This window comes from Ahaetulla prasina, chromosome 18 (genome assembly GCF_028640845.1).
Source record: "Ahaetulla prasina isolate Xishuangbanna chromosome 18, ASM2864084v1, whole genome shotgun sequence".
In the NCBI taxonomy this organism is placed as follows: Eukaryota; Metazoa; Chordata; class Lepidosauria; order Squamata; family Colubridae; genus Ahaetulla; species Ahaetulla prasina.
This window is the reverse complement of record NC_080556.1, coordinates 2456229-2475295: the sequence shown is the minus strand read 5'-3', so window position 1 is coordinate 2475295 and position 19067 is coordinate 2456229. Positions and strand designations below refer to the sequence as shown.

The window sequence follows — 19067 nt, the reverse complement described above, 5'->3', positions numbered from 1 at the left end:
TATCTATCTATCTATCTATCTATCTATCTATCTATCTATCTATCTATCTATCTATCATATCTATCGTTATCTATCTGTCTATCTAATCTATCTATCTATCTATCTATCTATCTATCTATCTATCTATCATATCTGTCTGTCTATCTATCTATCTATCTGTCTGTTGGTATCTATCTATCGATCGATCGATCGATCGATCGATCTATATTTATCTGATATTAAATAATTCACATATTATTATATAAAGTAATAATGATAGCAGTAGAAATAGAGGAGTAAAAAATGCAGGATTGGTAGCCAGGCTGAAGTCTTCTTCCTTTCTGGCGGCTTGATCAGAGGGTAATCCTTGGGTTTCCCAGGCTGGGGCTTATGGGGATGGTAGTCCATCGTCTGCGAAAGGCAGCAGGTTGGAGGAAGCCGGCTTACCTGCCTGAAAATAAACACACGGAGTAAGGCTTAATCTGCTCACGTCAATAAACCCCCATGACAGGCTGGACGGCTAAATTAACCCACCTCGAGACCCCGATTGTGATTCACACTGGTGCAACGACAAGACTAACTAGGTTTGTATGAAACCTGGTTAAGGCTAAGGAAGTTTGGGGGTTTTTTTCGTAAGGGAGGGGGTATTATTGTTGTTATAAACTCAAATGGTTGGGTTCTGTAACCGGGTTCCCCCAAGCCAATTTTGGGGCCAAAAAAGAAACTTCTCCAATTTAAGCCTCGGCTATAAATGATGGAAATTATAACGGCCATTTCTATGGCAAAGAAACCCAAAGCCTCCATCTCGCTTCTTTCCCCACATTTCCTCAGTGAGGACTAGCTACATGCTGGAGCAGGGTTTATAAGCACGTGACCAAATCCCTCCCCCTCCTCCTCCCTCCCCCCCACCCCGCCCTCCAGGAGGCTCAGGAAAGAAGAGGAGGGAGGGCGGGGTTTATGGGCACGGAGAACAAAGGGGCGCGGCCAGTTGACGGAGGCGGAGCCACATAAGACGTTTGGGGTGGAGGGGTCTCTTACGTTCGGTCACCTCGGACCCCTCGCCGCTTTAGGCCCTGGGGTCGTTCAACGGTTCTCGGGCCTCCTTTTTCAGGTAGGCCAGCCTCGGTTGCTTAGCAACGGGAGGGGGAAACTCGACGCGCGGCGCGATGACGTCAACCCCTGCGCCACCTAAGGGGGCCCGCATGCGCGGTCGAGGGTAGACGGGACGAGAAAGGGCACCTCCGAACGGGCGATCTGATTGGGGGCCGAGTTCCGCGCATGCGCCTAAGGGTTGCACTGGATCGGCGTGGATTTAGCTGGGAATTTGGGGGGGATCTTAAAAGGATCGCTTTTTCCGGGCCACTGGGTGCGGGATCGCGGCTGGGCATCCCCTCCTTGCAGGTAAGGCAGAAAATCACCGGGTGCATAATAATTGGTCCATAATAATTAATAATAATTAATAATAGTTGCATCAACTGCACCGGTTGAATTGCAGGCTGCTTGTTGCAAGAAGCTGTTGTTGCACAGGATGGAGTGTGTGTGTGTGTACGTGTGTGAAACTCCTCCCGTCGGATCAGCTCTTTGCAAAAACCACTTTCCCGCTTGCAGCCATCCTTGCAATGCTGCAGAAATTCAACAGGTGCAGCTCCTGCTTTGCAACCTGGGTGCAAGGAGGAAACCCCCCCCACACCTTTGAGCCTCCTCCTCCTCTCAGGTGCTGCTTCCGACCCTTAAATGCTCCCTTGCAAGGTTTTTTTGGTTTTTTTTTAACAGCTGGGTCCCCTTTGTCCGCTAACAAACCTCAGTTTGTTTGGATCCTGGCTTGTCAAACCAGCTTCCTGAATTCAGTTTGCATTAACCCCCCCAAAAAAAAACCAGGTTTAGGACCTGCACAAACTGGGATTGCAGCTGCTGGTTTATACCAGCAGGGTATAAAAGGTTTTTTCGTCTTATAACTGGTAGTCCTCGACTTACAATTGAGACAATTGAGTTATGTTACGAGACAGTTATTAAGTGAGTTTTGCCCCGTTGTTCCGTGAATCGCCGCAGTTGTCAAGTCACACGGGGGTTAATTGAATCCGGGTTCCCCACTGACTTGGCTTGTTAGGTCACAAAAGGGGATCACAACTGTCATAAATAGGAGCCTGCTGCCGAGTGTCTGAATGTTGATCCTGTGACCATGGAGACCGCGGTCGTAAGTGTGAAAAAAACGGTCCTAACTCCCTTTTTCCATTGCCGTTGTAACTTCAGTCTCTAAACAAACCGTTTTAAATCAAGGACTACTTGAAGTTATGTTTTTATATTTATTTAAAACTGAATTAACTATAGGAGTCATTCAGGATTTTCCAGATGGCTTCACCTTTAAGCTTGGGTGGACTTCAACTCCCAGAATTCCCCAGCCAGCATGGAGAAATTATGGGAAGATGGCTGGCTGGGGAATTCTGGGAGTTGAAGTCCACCCAGCTTAAAGTGGAATAACACTGGTTGTGTGAATCGCATCTCGGTTTCCCTGGAGTGCGTTTTTCCTTCTGATATTAAATAAATACCATTTTACAACTATATAAAATATCACGTGAAGTGTTAGTGCCACTTTATAATGCCTTGGTAAGGCCACGCTTGGAATCCTGCATTCAGTTTTGGTCGCCACGATGTAAAAAAGATGCTGAGACTCTAGAAAGAGTGCAGAGAAGAGCAACCAAGAGGATGAAGGGACTGGAGGCTAAAACCAGTGGTGGGATTCAGCCAGTTCGCACCACTTCGGGAGAACCGGTTGTTAACTTTCTGAGCAGTTTAGTGAACAGGTTGTTGGAAGAAATCATTAGGGCAGAGAACCGGTTGCTAAATTATTTGAGTCTCACTACTGGCTAAAACATATGAAGAACGGTTGCAAGAACTGGCTATGTCTAGTTTAATGAAAAGAAGGACTAGGGGAGACAGGATAGCAGTGTTTCAATATCTCTGGGGTTGCTACAAAGAAGAGGGCTGTTCTCCAAAGCACCTGAGGATAGAACAAGAAGCAATGGGTGGAAACTAACCAAGGAGAGAAGCAACTTAGAACTAAGGAGAAATTTCCTGACAGTCGGAACAATTAATCAGTGGAACGACTTGCCTGCGTAAGTTGTGAATGCTCCAACACTGGAAGTTTTTAAGAAAATGTTGGACAACCCTTTGTCTGAAGTGGGTGTACTGGTTTCCTGCCTGGGCAGGGGGTTGGACTAGAAGGCCTCCAAGGTCCCTTCCAACTCTGTTGTTATTATTATCTCTTTTATCTTTCTGTTCCTTCCCAGCAGCCATCTGGACTGCGTTCCCCCTTATTAAAATCGGATATTTTTCCCCGTTTTCCCCGCTGGAAGTCAACAACATCATGGTTCAACTAGGTAAGTGGCATTGCCGAAGGGTTTGTTTACATACAAACCCTTGTATGTAAGGGTGGGAGGGGGGACGACTAGCTTAAAAACTGTCTCGCTCAGCCGCTGTCGTCGCAAGCCAACAACTCCCCCGTATTGCTGACTGACGCTTGTCTTCCCCCAATCTCCTCTTCAACCAGGGCGCCCTCTGCTGAAGAAGTACCGCAACATCCGTGCGGTCATCCGGCTGTCCCTCGGCGGTTGCACGAACCGGCCTTTCTATCGGATCGTAGCCGCCCAAAACCGACGCGCCCGGGACGGCAAATACCTCGAGCAGATCGGCTGCTACGACCCGCTGCCCAACCGCTACGGCGAGAAGATTATGGGGCTCAACTTCGACAGGTTCAAATATTGGTTTGCTTACGGAGCTACTCCGACCAAGCCCGTCGAGAAACTCCTAGGTAAAGGCTCCGGGTTATACGTAGTCCTCGGCTTCACGACCGCTTAACCGAGCCGAAAATTTCTTGGGAGGTACATTCCGGGGAGGGTGGAAAAAACCCTCAGGGATCCTTCCTTGCGCGTGGAACATCTTTTCACTGGTAGCGAATGGAGCCCAAAATTTCGGTTTGTAAGTGGGACGTTAAGTGAGCTTTTCCTTGTTTTACGACTTTTCTGGCCGTGGTTGTTAAGTGAATCTCGGCAGCAGATAAGTTAGTAGGTTGTTAAGTGACTCCGTTGAACGTTTCCAAAGGGGATCATGTGACCCCGGGACGCTGCGACCGTCATAAACACAAACGTTTGAATTTTGATCACCTGACCAACGGTCGTTAAGTGTGAAAAACGGTCCCGAGTCCCTTTTTTTCAGTGCTGTTGTAACTTTGAACGGTCACTAAGTGAACTGTTGTAAGGCAAGGGGTACTGTATTGGCTCTGCTTTTGAAAATCAAATTTGTAAAATACTTTTAGACAATTTTTTTTTTGAGGGCAGGGCTGTCCTTGACTTACGACTGTTTGTCAGGCCCTTGTTTGACATCCCTGTCAGAACGGCACTGAACAAGGGATCACTAATCCTCTCATATACGTCCGTTGCAATGTCCCAGGATCGCTTGATCCCCAGTTTTCCAAGTGGCTTCCCGCAAGCGAAATCAGATTTTATTTATTTTATTCATTTAAGAAAATTTATATGTTCGTTTAACTTGGTGACTCTCGGTGACTCCGGGCAGCTTACTAAAATGGGGAAGCCGACAGAGAATGTTGCAAGTCAGTGATGTCTTGCTTAATGACCACATCAAAAATGTTTGTAAAATCGGGCAGTCATACAATGCCTCCCTTAACGGCAAATGTTCTAGTCCCAATTGCAGCCATAAGTCAAGGACTCCCTGTATCAGAGGTGGTGCTCAGACCGGTTTGCCCGAACTGGCGCAATGCCGTCCTTTTTAGGCACATTTTCACAGCTGGACAAATGCGCGAAAGGCACATGCCAAAGTGAGCATGTGTGCGGTGATCTGGTGGTAACAATATCTGAAGCCTATCGCTGCCCCGTGCGCTTCTTATTTTTCCTATTCTATTTGCAAAATGATGCTTAATGCGTGGAGTGATGCGTTTTTTCATTATTATTATTTTTAAAATTTGTAGGTCTTGCTGGATTTTTTCCCCTGCATCCAATGACCATCACAAACGCGGAACGGTTCAGGAAGAAAAAAGCCCAGGAAGCAGAGACGGCAGCCGAAAATAGAGATGGAGAAAAGGAAGATTCGGACGAAGAGCAGGAACAACAGCAGCAAAATTGATCCGCGGAGTGAGAAAACCGCACAACATGGTTGGAGACTGAAAGGATAAAATCGATTTTTCTTTTTTTAAATACACAATGTTGTGGCTTTCGTCTACGAATTCTCGCCCTGGATTCTCGCTCGTTCGAAGGAAACTTAATTCCCGTCTTTAAAAGAGGCGCCCGCAACTCCTGGCGCACCAAACAACAGGCCAGCTTTGCACAACCCGGAACTCGTGTCTTCCTATAAGCCGAGCGGCTTTTGGAGCGATTAAATCCCACATTTTAAAACGCACCCCACAAAAGTTTGAATTCGATGCTGCGCGAAGACGGTTCAGGAGGGTCGCGGACGAGCTGCGGCCACGTTTAGCGGAATTGTAAATAAATATCAATTTTCTGCAGAGTTTTTAATGAGCACAGTAGCCGCAGGCAAAAAGGTAGTCTTTTCCAGAGAAAGCGCATTTTCCGTAGAAACGGAAAATGCTATTTTTCTGAAACGGGGACGTTTTGAGAGCGCAGCGGTGGCCGTCTCAGGTTCTCGCTGGGTGGCGTGGACGATAGGTGCGGTGGTCGCAGGGAAAGTCACTGCAGAAAGGTTGAGGAAGGGTGCTTTGAGCCAGTCCTTCCTGGGCTGGGTTTCGTAGTCATTTGCCGTGCGTGTGAGGTGGCTGCGAGTGCGAATTTTCCCGCCCTGTTTCTAGAACCACCACTCGGTTTTCTCTCCGAGCTTTTTCGGCTGCGAACACCAAGAGGTGAGAACGGAGCGTCTCTTCGGCGCTGGTCGGAATTCTAGACGGGTCATTTTCCTGTTGGAAAAAGAGAGCAACGGGTGTCAGGGAATCCCGTCTTGGGCTATGCAGCTAGTCCTCAACTTATAACCACTCACTTAGTGGCCAAAGTTACAATAGCAGTCGGAAAAGTGACTTACGACCATTTTTCACACGATGTCGCAGCATCCCTGTGATCAAAATTCGGGACATATGGCAACCAAACTCATATTTATGACGGTTGCAATGCCCCGGGGGTGGGGGGCACATTCTCCGACTGGATTTGTAGTCTGAAATCGCCACACTGGGGAAACTTAATTCGTCCTAGTACCCATGATGGCAAGCCTGTGGCAAGCAGAGCCCGTCGGCAGCTGTTCTTCTGGTTCCCGGTGCAACCGGTCTTTGCGGGCTCCAGAAAACGGCCCGAAAAACTGGCTGTTTTCCCGAGCCAAAAACGGCCCGAAAATCCGCCAAAACCTGCTAAAAAACAGGCATGCGCACGCTGGCCGGCCGGCCTTCGGGTTTCCGGTGCTCCAGCGCGCACACGCCCGCCCGTGCCTGTTTGGGCACTTTTTGCCGAAAAGCTTCGCCATCGCCGTCCTAGTAGAACCTGCATGGACCATCGCAGTCTATCTGAGTTTAAATTAAAAAGAGGGGGGGAAAATAAATAAATAAACTTTTACCGATACGGCCGAGACGAAGTTGTGGATCAAATAATAATCCGCGCCGCAGTGACCGTTTAAACAAGCAGGGATGTCGGGCGTCGTACGGGAAGAAAAGGAGAACCTTTTTTTCTGAAGGAAGTCGAAAACTTCCACGTCTTCTCCTTCCCCTTTGCAGGACAGCTCGCCCTGGGAAAAAAGACGAGCAGAGAAAATAATAATTATTTTTGTCATTGGAAACGACTTTGAGGGAAGGCCGGAGCGGGGAGAAAGGGAAAATGAATGACTGGGTTTTAGGTTCAGGAAACTCCAGGAAAAATTAAAAGAAAACTTGAGGAGGGGAAAAAATTCTATTCCTGACACAACAGCCCTGTAGGGTAGGCCAGGCTGAAAGGCAGAAGTAATAAATAGGATTTAACTGGGTTGCATTGCCTGCCTTCCTTCTCCACTGCAAGGATTAAAATGTATGATGGTTTACAACGATATCTCTTTAATTTTTGTGATTTTAGGTGTGGACTTCAACTCCCAGAATTCCCCAGCCAGCCAAGCTGGCTGGGGAATTCTGGGAGTTGAAGTCCTCAAGTGTTTAAAGTCACAAAGCTGTATATCAATCACATTTACAGCTTGGAGAGCGGGAACAACCCAGCCAATCGTGGTTTATTCCATCATGCGTCAATAAACCGAAGTTTGGTGCAGTCTTGAGATTCGGGAGAAATATTTCCACTTCTGAAATAACTCCGTCCGCTTTCCAAGAAAAACCCAAATTAGCGTTTCGGCCCCTACCTTCGTTCCATAAATGGTTGTCGTCCGCACCCCGAGTTTTTCAGTAAAGGCGACCATCGTGAACGCAGCCGTCGCCCCGCCTTCGAATTCCATATTGACCACCTGGAAAACCATAAACACTCGACTTACGACCACAAAACATCATCATCGTTTAACAACTCCATAATCCATCGCAGGGTGGAGTCGGGGCAACTGAATGGAGCCGAGTGTTTACTGGCCAGATGCCCTTCCTGTTGCCAGTGCGGAGTTTTGTTCAGCTGATATATTCTCATTGTCCCCAGAGAGGGAAATATCTGCCTCTACTTAAGATCCAACTCATAAGTCTCCTGATTGTGAGACGAAAGCTCCACCTCTAGGCCACCACTGCACCACTCCGACTTACGACCATAATGGAACCCAAAACTCCTGTCACTAAGCGAGACATTGGCTAAAGGAGTTTTGCCCCGTTTTATAGCCTTCCTTGCCACGGTTGTTAAGCGAATCACTGTCCTTAGAAAGTTAGTAACACGGTTAAGTGAAATCTTGGCTTCCCCACTGACTCGTCTGAAGGTCGCAAAAAGGCACACTGCAACCGTCGTAAATATGAGTCGGTCGCCAAGCATCTGAATTTCGAAACGCATGACGCTGCAACAGTCACGAGGCATGAACAACTGCCATAAATCCCTTTCTTTCAGTGCCCGTTGTGACTTTCAGCAGTCACTAAACGAGCTGTTTTAACTCGAGGACTACTTATATCAGCGGCCTGAATCAGGGTCTCTCTGGAGAGATGAAAAAAGAAGCAAAAAAAACCGCTCCCGACCTTCTCCGCCCCTTTAAACTAACTTTAAAAACCCCACCGGGATGCGTTCGATCCTTCTCTTAAGAACGAGGCAGAAAAACGGAAGCCTCTTTCGCCACCAAAGATCACTTCGCTGGCTGATTTGAGACTCGAATCCAAGTCCTTTGTCTCCAAGGCTCTTCTGCGACTTGAAAATTCATTTTTGGGGTGGCGAGACGTGAAGCAAAGTGAAGGAGCAGCGAAAAAAGCTGGCCTTGCTTACCGACGGATGAATTCGGTGCATACCTGGTGGCTAACCACATCATTGTCACAATCGTAAACGCATCTTCCGTACGGGCCAAGCCGCAAAGCTTCGGTCAATGTTTCTATGTCAGACCCGCCGTTGCTGCAGACCACCGAGACTGGCCAATGAAAAGCACCCTATGATGACAATCGGCACAGATGCAAGGTTTGGGCAGATTTGGGGTGGGGGGGGTGTCCCCGAAGTCCCATTTCCCACACAAGAATAAATTGGATCAATAATTTTTTTTAAGGTTGCATTCTGAATGCACACATCGCATGAAGCCATAGAGGCCCAACACCTTGGTAATCCAATTCAATTTTCAATTCAATTTAATTTTTCAGGGCAGTTAAATGTTCAATTAATTTTTCAATGCAATTAAATGTTCAATTCAATTATTCAATTCAATATTCAGTTCAATTAAATGTTCAATTCAATTAAACATTCAATTAAACATTCAATTGCCCAATTCAATTCGATTGTGAATTCAATTTTAAATTAGATTCAGTTTTAAGTTAATACATTTAATTCAATTTTTAAATGAAGTTAAATCTTCAATTACGTTCTCAATTCAGTATTCAATTGCTCAATTCAATTCAATTGTGAATTCAATTTTTAAATACAACTCTTTAAATTAAAACATTAATTCCATTTTCAACTCAGTTACATCTTCAGTTCAATTATGTTTTCAAAATTAATTCCTCAATTAAATGTGATTTAATCCAATTTAAAACTGGTTTCATTTTTAAAACTTAAAAGTTCAATTTTAAATTCAGTTCAATTCAGTCTGGATCAGCATTTTTCAAGCGTGGCAACTTTGAAGACGCATGGACTTCAACACATCTTTAAAAAAAAAAATTTCAAAGAGTTGGAGTCCATACATCTTCAAAGTTGCCAACCATGAATTAACCTAGATGCTATCTAACCAGACCGGGTTTGCACACAAGGCTAAGCCACAAAAATATCAAAGTTACCACACCAAAGTTACCACAATTAGTTTCTTGCATACAGAGTGTGCGCACAGACAAAATGATTGATTGATAGATAGATAGATAGATAGATAGATAGATAGATAGATAGATAGATAGATAGATAGATAGATAGGCAGGCAGGCAGGCAGGCAGGCAGGCAGGCAGACAGACAATGGATTGACAGAATACAGATGGATAGGTAGGTGGATGGATGGATAAATGGATGGATAGATAGATAGATAGATAGATAGATGATAGATAGATAGATAGATAGATAGATAGATAGATAGTAGGTAGGTAGAATAAACCTCTCAAGGCTTGGGTTTATACATCTCTCTAAGCCATCCTTCTAACTACAATTTGTCCAGGAAGCCAATTCTACGCAACAGGCCATCAATCATAGTTTCATTAGCTTTGTATAGATGAAGCTATTTCATCAATAGCTTACCTCACAATTTTACATATTGGTAACAGAATTTACACAACATTCTCGGGTCTCAAGCGAAGAAACCAGGTTGGGAATTTTAGGTGCAAATCCATCCAAGAACCGGTGAAATGGCAGACTGGGTCAATTTTGAGGTTTTATAAGAGTTTCTAGATTATGCAAATAAAGGAATTGGAGAATCAAACTGGGTTTTATGATCTAATTTACCTGTTCTGCACGTTCCAGGTAGATTTTCCGAGCAGAATATGGGCAATTCCGTTCAATTGAACAGTCCAAACAGCGAGCGCCAGCACCTTCAGGCTGGAACGAAATCAAAATAAAAGACAGAAATAATGCAATATGCTGGTGGTTTTCGACTTATAACTACACAGTTATAGTCCTCTACTTACGACCATTCATTTAGTGACCATCCGAAGTTATGACAGCCCTGAAAAAAGTGACCTCTGCCCATTTTTCACACTTACGACCGTTAGAAGAAGAAGAATAAGAAGAATTTAATTTCTATACCGCCCTTCTCCCGAAGGACTCAGGGCGGTTTCCAGCCAGGTAAAACACAATAAAACATACAATATACAGTTAAAAACCCGTTTAAAAAACCTATTCAATTTGGCCCATTAATTAAAATACACATTAAAACCATAAAAACCCAATTAAAATTACTAATAGTTTGCAGTCTCCCCGTGCTCAGGTGATGAAAAGTCAGGCTCTCGGCAACAGGCTCACACTTACGACGGTCGCCGTGTCCCAAGGTCACCTGATCCCCATTTTACGACCAGCAAAGTCCATGGGGAAGCCAGCTTCACTTAACCAACCAGGTTACTAACTTAGCAACTGCGGTGATCGACTTAACAACGGTGGCAAGAAAGTAAGTTCGTAAAATGGGGCCAAACTCACATAACAAATGTCTCACTTAGCAACAGAAATTTTGGGCTCGACTGCGGTCGTAAAACGAGGACCACCTCTCTGTGTTGTGTGTGTGTGTGTGTGTGTGTATGCCTACATGCAAATTAGTGCAACATTTGCACAATGACCCCACAATCAAGAATTATGTTTTAATGAATTGAAATTCTTTCAATTTGAAACCTTAAAAAGGTGGGTTTGATTCAATTAAAATGGTGATTCAATCGTTTAATGCAACTCTTGTGCCACCCCGTCAAACAAAAGACAACAACAACAACTTTTGACAAACCTTGTGCTCTTTCGTGAAATGCGACAGGCGGCCGAAAGAGGAAACTTGTAAACATCTGAAAGGAGAGGAGAAAAAAAAACAAGAGAGGAATATTCGCAGATTTAACCACAGAGGCGGTGTCAAACTCTCTAGTCCTCGATTTACGACCACCATGGAGCCCCGAATTTCTCTCGTTAAGCGAGACTCTTTTCAAGTTGAATTTTGCCCTGTTTTTTTACTACCTTCGTTGCCACGGTTGGGACCTGAATCGCTGAGGTTGTTAAGTTAATCACACTGGCTTTCCCCGTTGGCTTTGCTCATCGGAAGGTCGCAACACACCACCCCCAAGACGCTGCGACCGCCATAAATACGAGTCCGTTGCGGTCGTTAAGTGTGAAAAACGGTCACGAGTCCGGTTTTTTTTCAGCGCCGTTGTAACTTTGAACGGTCACTAAGTGGACTGTTGTAAGTCAAGGACCACCCCTACAAAATACGTCAAATTTTATATTTTTCCGAAAACGGAGGGCAAACCGCTTGTAGCGCACAAAAGGCATATTTCAATTAAGGGCGGAAAATGATAATGTTAAAAAAAACAAAAACTTTTCAGATTTCTGCATCGAATATTGTCCTCATTAAGATCGTGCCAGAATATGGGTTTTGGAGTACTTAAAAAAAACAAAAACCTGGAATGGATTTGGTACAACATTTATATATTGGAAGGGCGGTTTAGAGCACTAATCACAGTTTGAAGTCTCATAAATCACACGGGAAAAATTGGATTCCGTTCAGGTGGTTTTAGACAGGTCTCATAGCAAAGCTACGCAACAAGTTGCAAACTCAAAAGTGTCCCAACCTCAAAACGGGGCAGCATCCCACGTTGTGGAGTCTTTTGGCCTTATATATTCTTGAAATAGAATATATATTAAAAAAGCGTTTTGCTCTTTTCGTTTGGTGAACCCCCGAAATACGGAGACCTGCCTGCTCATGCTAAATGCTAACTGCCACCCAACTTCCAAGAAAAATGGCCAAGAGGATTATTTTGAGGAGTAAAATTTCTATAAGGGGAACAAAAAAAAGAAGAAGAAGAAGCGACCGTTAAAACAGTCCTTACCTTTTACTCCCCATCCAAAAATTGATCAGGTCGAAATCGTGGCAGGATTTCGCCAATAAAGAGAAAGAACTTTCGGTTTCGTTTCTCCAATTTCCCCGGACGAAGGAATGGGCGAAATGCCAGAACCCTATCTAGAGGAATAAAGGGGGAGAAAAGGCAATTGGTAAGACTAGAAAGGCTGAAAATTAAAGATTTTAATGACCGTAATGCAGTTTTAGAGCTACGGTGTCAACAAGCTATCAATCTTGGTTTCTTAGTTCTTTCCCTTCAACACTATCGGTAAAAAGCTTCGTTTATTGTTGTAAGACCTGAACATTTCTAAGTTCAAATCCCCATGTTTCAATAGTCCTTGACTTACAAGAGCTCGCTTAGTGGCCGTTCGAATTAACAACGGCACTGAAAAAATTGACTTAGGACCGTTTTTCACACTCATGACTGTTGCCTGGTCTTGTGATCAAAATTCAGATACTTGGCAACAGACTCATATTTATGACGGTCACGGTTCCGGGGGGGTCACGTGATCCAGTGGCGAAATGCAATTTTTGCTACCCGTTATGTGGGCGTGGCTTGGTTGAGGGATCATGTGACTGGGTGAGCGTAGCCAACTTTTTTTTTTTTTTTACTTTTTAAAAGCATTTTTTACTACCTATTCGCCTGAACCGGTAGTACAAAAATGCTTAAAAGAAGTAAAAAACTTAAAACAACTGAAGTGATTCACTTAACGACCATGGCAAGAAGAGGTCATAAAATGGGGCAAAATTCATTTAACAACTGACCTGCTTTGCAACAGAAATGCTGGGGCAACCAATAGCTGACACATTTCCCAACAATAATAACAGTTGGAAGGGACCTTGGAGGTCTTCTAGTCCAACCCTCTGCCCAGGCAGGAAACCCTACACCACTTCAGACAAATGGTTATCCAACATCTTCTTAAAAATTTCCAGTGTTGGAGCATTCACAATTTCTGCAGGCAAGTCGTTCCACTGATTAATTGTTCTAAATGTCAGGAAAATTCTCCTTAGTTCTAAGTTGCTTCTCTCCTTGGTTAGTTTCCATCCATTGCTTCTTGTCCTGCCTTCAGGTGCTTTGGAGAATAGCTTGACTCCCTCTTCTTTGAATAAAAACCAGTTATGAAATGCTTCCTAGTGGTTAGAGTGATTAATCTGAGCATGGAACTTAAAGGAGGGGGGGTGGGCCTTAAGAAAAGTAAAATCTCAAAAACTGGAGAAAAAAAATGTGTATTAAAAAAAATATTAAATTGGAAAAGGAGATAAGACACCCTTTCGACATAAAGTACATTTTCTGAAAAAATTCTTACAGGTTCTAGATGTTGAATATGGCAGATGTCGCCGATCAAGCCAGCATCTAGTAATTCCTAAAAAGAAAGAAAAGTTTGGTTTCCATTTTGTCCTTCTTCTTCTTCTTTTTTTCTTGTGGGATCATGAAAGCTGTTCTGTTACTCCCTTCGGCTCCTTTAAAAAAAAAAATGACAATTTTGAAAATGGGCGTTTGAGCCTGTTATTTTTTTTTCCTCCTCCATCCTCCTCCCTCTTCCTTGTGTGCTTTTAAATTAAATTAAGATATCCATTAGAACAGCTTTACTCTTATTTTGTGTATCTTTCTGCAGTTCCAATTCTAATTTCTTATACGCCTCTGATGATGGAATGATGGATTGTTTGTTTTAAAAAAATAAAACACTTTTTATAAGAACATCTTTACTCGGAGGCCTTTGGGATGAATGTTTGGTGGGGGGGAAAAAAACCCCCAGATTCAAATGCTGGTCCCTCTTAATCTTCGGGTTAACATCGCCAGCCAAGTCAGCTGTTGGAAAGAGAGCGAGCTATCATGCTGTCTGGACAAGAGAGGTCATTTAGTCCAACCCCAGCTCCCCAAGTTGGGTTCTTAAGAATAGATCACCTTGATCTTCAGGGTGACCGGATGGTAACGGAGCACGTGACACACGGCAAGGATCACGTGATTGCTTTCGCACGCCCGGACGACCTCTTTACAATCTTCTGCCGTCACCTAATTCAGAAGCAAAGCATTTTTGAAGAGAAGAAGAGATAAATAGAATAGAATAAAGAAGAGAAAATAGAAGAGGATAGACAAATAGCATAGAATAAAGAAGAGAAGAGAAATAAAATCACAACCAATAAGTCTGCTTCAGTGCTAAAAAGATAGGATTTTGACTGGAAGACATTTTTTAAAATTATGTTTTTTTTATTTAAGGTCAGATTTCTATTATTTCTCATTTCTTCTCTTCCCATGCTTGCTCTGTATGGAATTTCCCCCAAAATATTTGTTTCGCTTTGACAAACGCACCGTTTTGTTGTTGCATGTGGGGTGTGCGCAAAACGGCGACAAAACTTGAGTTTTGCAACAGCAATTTGCAGGAAAAAACCCCCCCAAAGATTCCTTCTCTAAGGTTAGATTTTTATAAATAGATACTGATAGAAATATACTTTGCATCAATATTAATAAGCAATTATCTTAATAATTTAATATTAACAATATAAATAAGACCAAATATTTGTATTAATGTTAACAACACTTTGCCAGAACTTACCGCCATGGGTTTTTCCAAAAAGATGTGAAATCCCTTAATAATTTAATATTATAATTACATTAATAATAAGCCCAAATATTTTTATTAATGTTATTCATTAATAACACTTTGCCAGAACTCACCGCCATAGGCTTTTCCAACAAGATGTGATATCCCTTTTGGGCAAAAGCTACAGCAGGTGCCTAATTGGAAGGAATAATAATAATGATGATGATAAAGTAGAAAAAGTTATAGAAAATGAGAAGGTGAAGATCTTGTAGGACTTTGGAATACAGACGGATCGTCACTTGGAACCCAACACATCAGATATCACAGTTGTCGAAAACCGAAACGTACAATTTATTGACATCGCGGTACCAGGAGATGCCAGAGTCGAAGAAAAAGAACTGGAAAAAATCACGAAATATCGCAACCTGGCCATCGAAACTACACGGCTATGGATGAAACATGTCACAGGTGATCCCCATTCTCATCGGGACACTTGGTACCATGTCCAAGAATTTTACAAAACACATCAAGAAATTGCAGCTTCCCGCGATAACATCAGCGGAACTGCAAAAAACTGCGCGACTCGGAACATCGTACATCTTAAGAAGGTACTTGGTTGAAACCTGGGATGCTGGCAGCAACCCAGATCAACCATTAGCACCAGTCAATGGTATTTGTGATGCCTTTTTGAATGTTCAGTTGACTGAGTTTCATGTATAAAGATGATAATAATAATAATAATAAAATAATAATAATAATAATAATAATAATAATAATAATAATAATAATAATAATAATAATAATAATAATAATAATATAAAGTTGTCTTGCACTATGAGACTGACTGTCTTAATGGAACAAAAAGCAATACAAACAACACACAAAAAAATCCCAAAATTGAATGATGTAAAAAAAAAAAAAGATTGCACGGTTTCAAAACTCTTTTTCTCTATAGGCAAAATTTTTATTTTCAGTTTCTTTTTCGGCGGTTAGGATGTTCCCAGGGATCCAAACGCTTGCAAACTGCAATGCAATGACAATTAAAAACTGATTTTTGTGTTTTGCAATTTTGACGAAGACAATTAAAAATAATAATAATAACAGAAGTGAGTGGGAGTTTTTTGGACCCACCTTATGGAGTCTGTCTGGAGTTGCTATAATCACGGCGTCGGCTAACTTTTCTCGTTCCGCAGCGGCAACCCAATCTTTTAAAAGAAGAAGAAAGGAGCCGCTAAAAATATTGCAGGAATTGGGGGATCCCAATGACCAGAAAAACAGAAGGGAGGACCCAGAGGTCATCTAATCCAACCCCGTGCTGAGTGCAAACTTCTAAAAAAATAATAATTGGCTGGCTGTTTACTTGAACCCGGCCGACTTCTCTTACGGGTCATGTAGTTTATTCCTAACGTTCAGTCAAGATCTGCTTTCTTGTAACTTCAATGCATTACAGGTGGTCCTCGACTTAACAACAGTTTGTTTAGTGGCCATTCAAAGTTAACAACGGCAGTGAAAAAAGTGATTTAGGACTGTTTTTCACACATGACTCTTGCAATATCCTCATTCAGAGGCTTGGCAACGGACTCATATTTACGAGGGTCGCAGCGTCACGAGGTCACATAATCCCCTTTGGCAACCTTCTGACGGGCCAAGGCCAGGGGAGGGAAGCCAGATTCGCTTAACAACCGTGTCCCTAACGCGACCACCACACCGATTCGCTTAACAACGGTGGCGAGAAAGATCGTAAAACGGGTCAAAACTCACGGAACCAACGTCCCCCTTAGCCACAGAAATGCTGGGGCTCTACTGCGGCCGTACCCATGTTTTCAAAATGATTTTTTAAAAATAATAATAATAATTTAAACCATTTTGTTTTTTAAAAAAAATATTTTTTAAACATTCAAAAAAATTTTTTTTAAAAAAGGAAAATTTAAAAAGAGTTCTTTTTTTTTTTTGGCAAGGAAGGGGTCCCCGTTTGGAGGAAAAGGAAGATTAAAATAGAGGAAGCCCTCACCGCCGAAGACATTCTCCGCCGGGATTTTATGCGCATCTTGCAGTGTTTGACGGACAAGCGCCCGAGGATCGGCCACGCCAATCACCTGGAAGAAAAAAAACCCCACCATTGCGTCAGACATTACAGCTAGTCCTGGACTTAACAGTTCATTTAGTGACGACGTTACAACGGCAATGAAAAAAAGGACGTTAGTTTTTCACACTTACAGCCTGGCAGCCTCCCTGTGACCGTGTGAACAAATTCAGATGCTTGGCAACGGACTCACATTTATGAGGGTCGCAGGGGGTCACGCAATGCCCTTTTGCGATCTTCTGCCCAGCAAAGTGTTACTCATGTAATGATTGCAGTGGTTCACTTAACAACAGAGGCCAAGGAAGGTTATTAAAGGGGACAAAACTCCCTTAACAAATGTCTCACTCAACGACAGAAATTTTGGTCGTAAGTAAAGGCGCCCTACCCGTGCCATGGTTCTGTGATCTCTATAAAGAAGGGGAGATATTTTCATGAAATATCTTAAGAAGCTGGAACCTTGCTGTGTCCCAAACGCAGCTTTTATTCTGTCGCATTTGGGAGAATAATATTAAAATACGCAATCCTGTTTTTCAAAATAAATTCAAAACGAAAAGAAAAGGAGGAGTTGGACTGAATGTACCCATCGTTAGGCATTTTGCTGGATTTATCTTAAAAAAAGTTCTTCTCAAAAGGAAAAAGTTCTTCTCAAAAGGAATATATATATGCAGCTCACCAGCTCAAATCCTCCTGCAACTCAGACTAATCTGAGCACAACCAAGCTCCCACCCAAACAGGACACACACCCAGCCAATCAGAGCACAAAAAAAACCCCATCCAATCAGAGCACAGCCAAGCTCCCACCCAATCAGTTCAAACCCCCACTAGCAGTTAAAAAGGAAGAAACAGCTGCAATCACACATTGCTCCCAGAAGCACGAAGCTGAAGCCTGAAGATGACGAAGGCAAGACACTTCCAATTTTACGCGGGAGAAAACCCGAATAACCAAAGACCTACATACAAACACCCGCGAAAACCTCAGAAAACATATATATATATATATATATGGAGAGAGAGACAGAGAGAGAGAGACAGAGAGAGAGAGAGAGGGAGGGAACAAAATAATAATTATATTAACTGCAAACCAGAATTTTACCTTCATGCGTTCTGGGTAACATAACGCATATGAAGAATAATTTTTCCCCCGGTTTCCCGCGCCAATAACCAAGACGGTGATTCTGCGAGACATTCGGACAGGAGCTCCCGACAGACCTAATCAATGAAAGGATGAGTTAAGAAAAGCTTTCGAACCATCATCCACTCCTTGCGTGGGATTAAGCCATCAGGCTGGAAATCAGGAGGTCCTGAATTCAAGTCCTGCCTTCACCACGAAAGCCAGCTGGGTGACTTTGGGCTGATCACCAGGAGACTGTGAGTTCTAGTCTTGCGTTAGACAGGAACGCCAGCTAGGTGACTTAGGGCCAATCATGAGGAGATGGTGAGTTCAAGTCCTGCTTTAGGTATGAAAGCAAGCTGGGTGACTTTGGGCCAGTCCCTCTCCCTCAGCCCAACCCACCTCACAGGGCTGTTGTCCTAGGGGGAAAAAGAAGGAAGGAGCAGTAGGTATCTTGGCCACTTTGAGTTACTTATAAAAATAACAAAGGCGGTAAATAAATAACCAAATAAATAAACATTAACCAGCTTGGATACGCTTGTTTATTTGGGTCTATCTAACCTTACATAACCTGGATAAGATTATTATTTTTTTAAAATTTACCAAATTAAATGGGAAAGAGGAAAACTCCATTTTACAGACCAATATTATTTTAAAAATTCCCATTTAGTATAAATGGATCCCACCCACAAAACTAGAGGATTAACTGGCCTTGCTTAAAATTGTTTTTTTTTTCTCTTTCCTGCAGGTTGAAAGGACGATCTTCACGCCGCGACACGCAAGTTAAAAGCATTTATTAAATGCATTCCACTCGCAAACACGTGTAAGGATTTTTTTCCCCCCGTGGGTTGTGTGAACGCAGGCAAAAATCAGTTTTTTTTCCCAGCCCTTCCCTAGACAAACCAGGACCGCACGTCTCAGTTTCCTAGAGACCAAAACAGGACCATAAATCTCAGTTTGCTACAAGCCAGGATTTCCTGGGGTTTCTTGCAAGATTAGCCTGTTTCCCCTTTTGCAAAAAAAAAAAAAATTATTCCTGCGCATTGCAAAAAAATACTTCTCCTTTCAGTATTTCCGTTGTTTTCCCAATAGGATCATCCGATGCAATTAAAAATAAAAAAAAAGGAAATTACTCACCGGCCAGAATATAATTGCATCAACCGACTCGGGAACAAAACAGACCTTTAAACAGAAGCTGCCTGGCGAAGCCACGCCCCTCCCCTGGCTCGTCATTGGTGCGAGGTTCGTCCAGCCGAGCGCT

At 43.1% G+C, this 19067-nt stretch overlaps 2 protein-coding genes across 7 annotated transcripts; one reads left to right on the top strand and one right to left on the bottom strand.

Annotated features, from left to right (window-relative positions):
- The first annotated feature begins 940 nt into the window (after positions 1-940).
- On the top strand, positions 941-5388 carry MRPS16 (mitochondrial ribosomal protein S16). 4 transcript variants are annotated; one of them, XM_058161106.1, is made up of 4 exons: positions 941-1090; positions 3267-3356; positions 3527-3787; positions 4961-5388. In XM_058161106.1, exons 2-4 carry the CDS (start codon positions 3344-3346, stop codon positions 5113-5115), a joined length of 429 nt encoding a protein of 142 aa, XP_058017089.1. In that variant the 5' UTR covers positions 941-1090; positions 3267-3343; the 3' UTR covers positions 5116-5388. The 4 variants fall into 4 exon arrangements, with proteins under 4 accessions (XP_058017089.1, XP_058017090.1, XP_058017087.1 ...); XM_058161107.1 differs by having other exon boundaries at positions 943-1090; positions 3270-3356; XM_058161104.1 differs by lacking the exon at positions 941-1090 and adding an exon at positions 1248-1380 and having other exon boundaries at positions 3270-3356.
- Positions 5389-5457: 69 nt separating this feature from the next.
- On the bottom strand, positions 5458-19035 carry LOC131187020 (putative oxidoreductase YteT). 3 transcript variants are annotated; one of them, XM_058161099.1, is made up of 14 exons: positions 18944-19034; positions 17789-17904; positions 16624-16708; positions 15744-15817; positions 14747-14806; positions 13976-14083; positions 13377-13433; positions 12059-12189; positions 10969-11023; positions 9987-10079; positions 8369-8503; positions 7306-7407; positions 6544-6711; positions 5458-5899 (listed from the first exon to the last, which is right to left on the bottom strand). In XM_058161099.1, exons 2-14 carry the CDS (start codon positions 17879-17881, stop codon positions 5738-5740), a joined length of 1323 nt encoding a protein of 440 aa, XP_058017082.1. In that variant the 5' UTR covers positions 17882-17904; positions 18944-19034; the 3' UTR covers positions 5458-5737. The 3 variants fall into 3 exon arrangements, with proteins under 3 accessions (XP_058017082.1, XP_058017084.1, XP_058017083.1); XM_058161101.1 differs by lacking the exon at positions 8369-8503 and having other exon boundaries at positions 18944-19035; XM_058161100.1 differs by lacking the exon at positions 18944-19034 and having other exon boundaries at positions 17789-18871.
- Between the last annotated feature and the right edge of the window lie 32 nt (positions 19036-19067).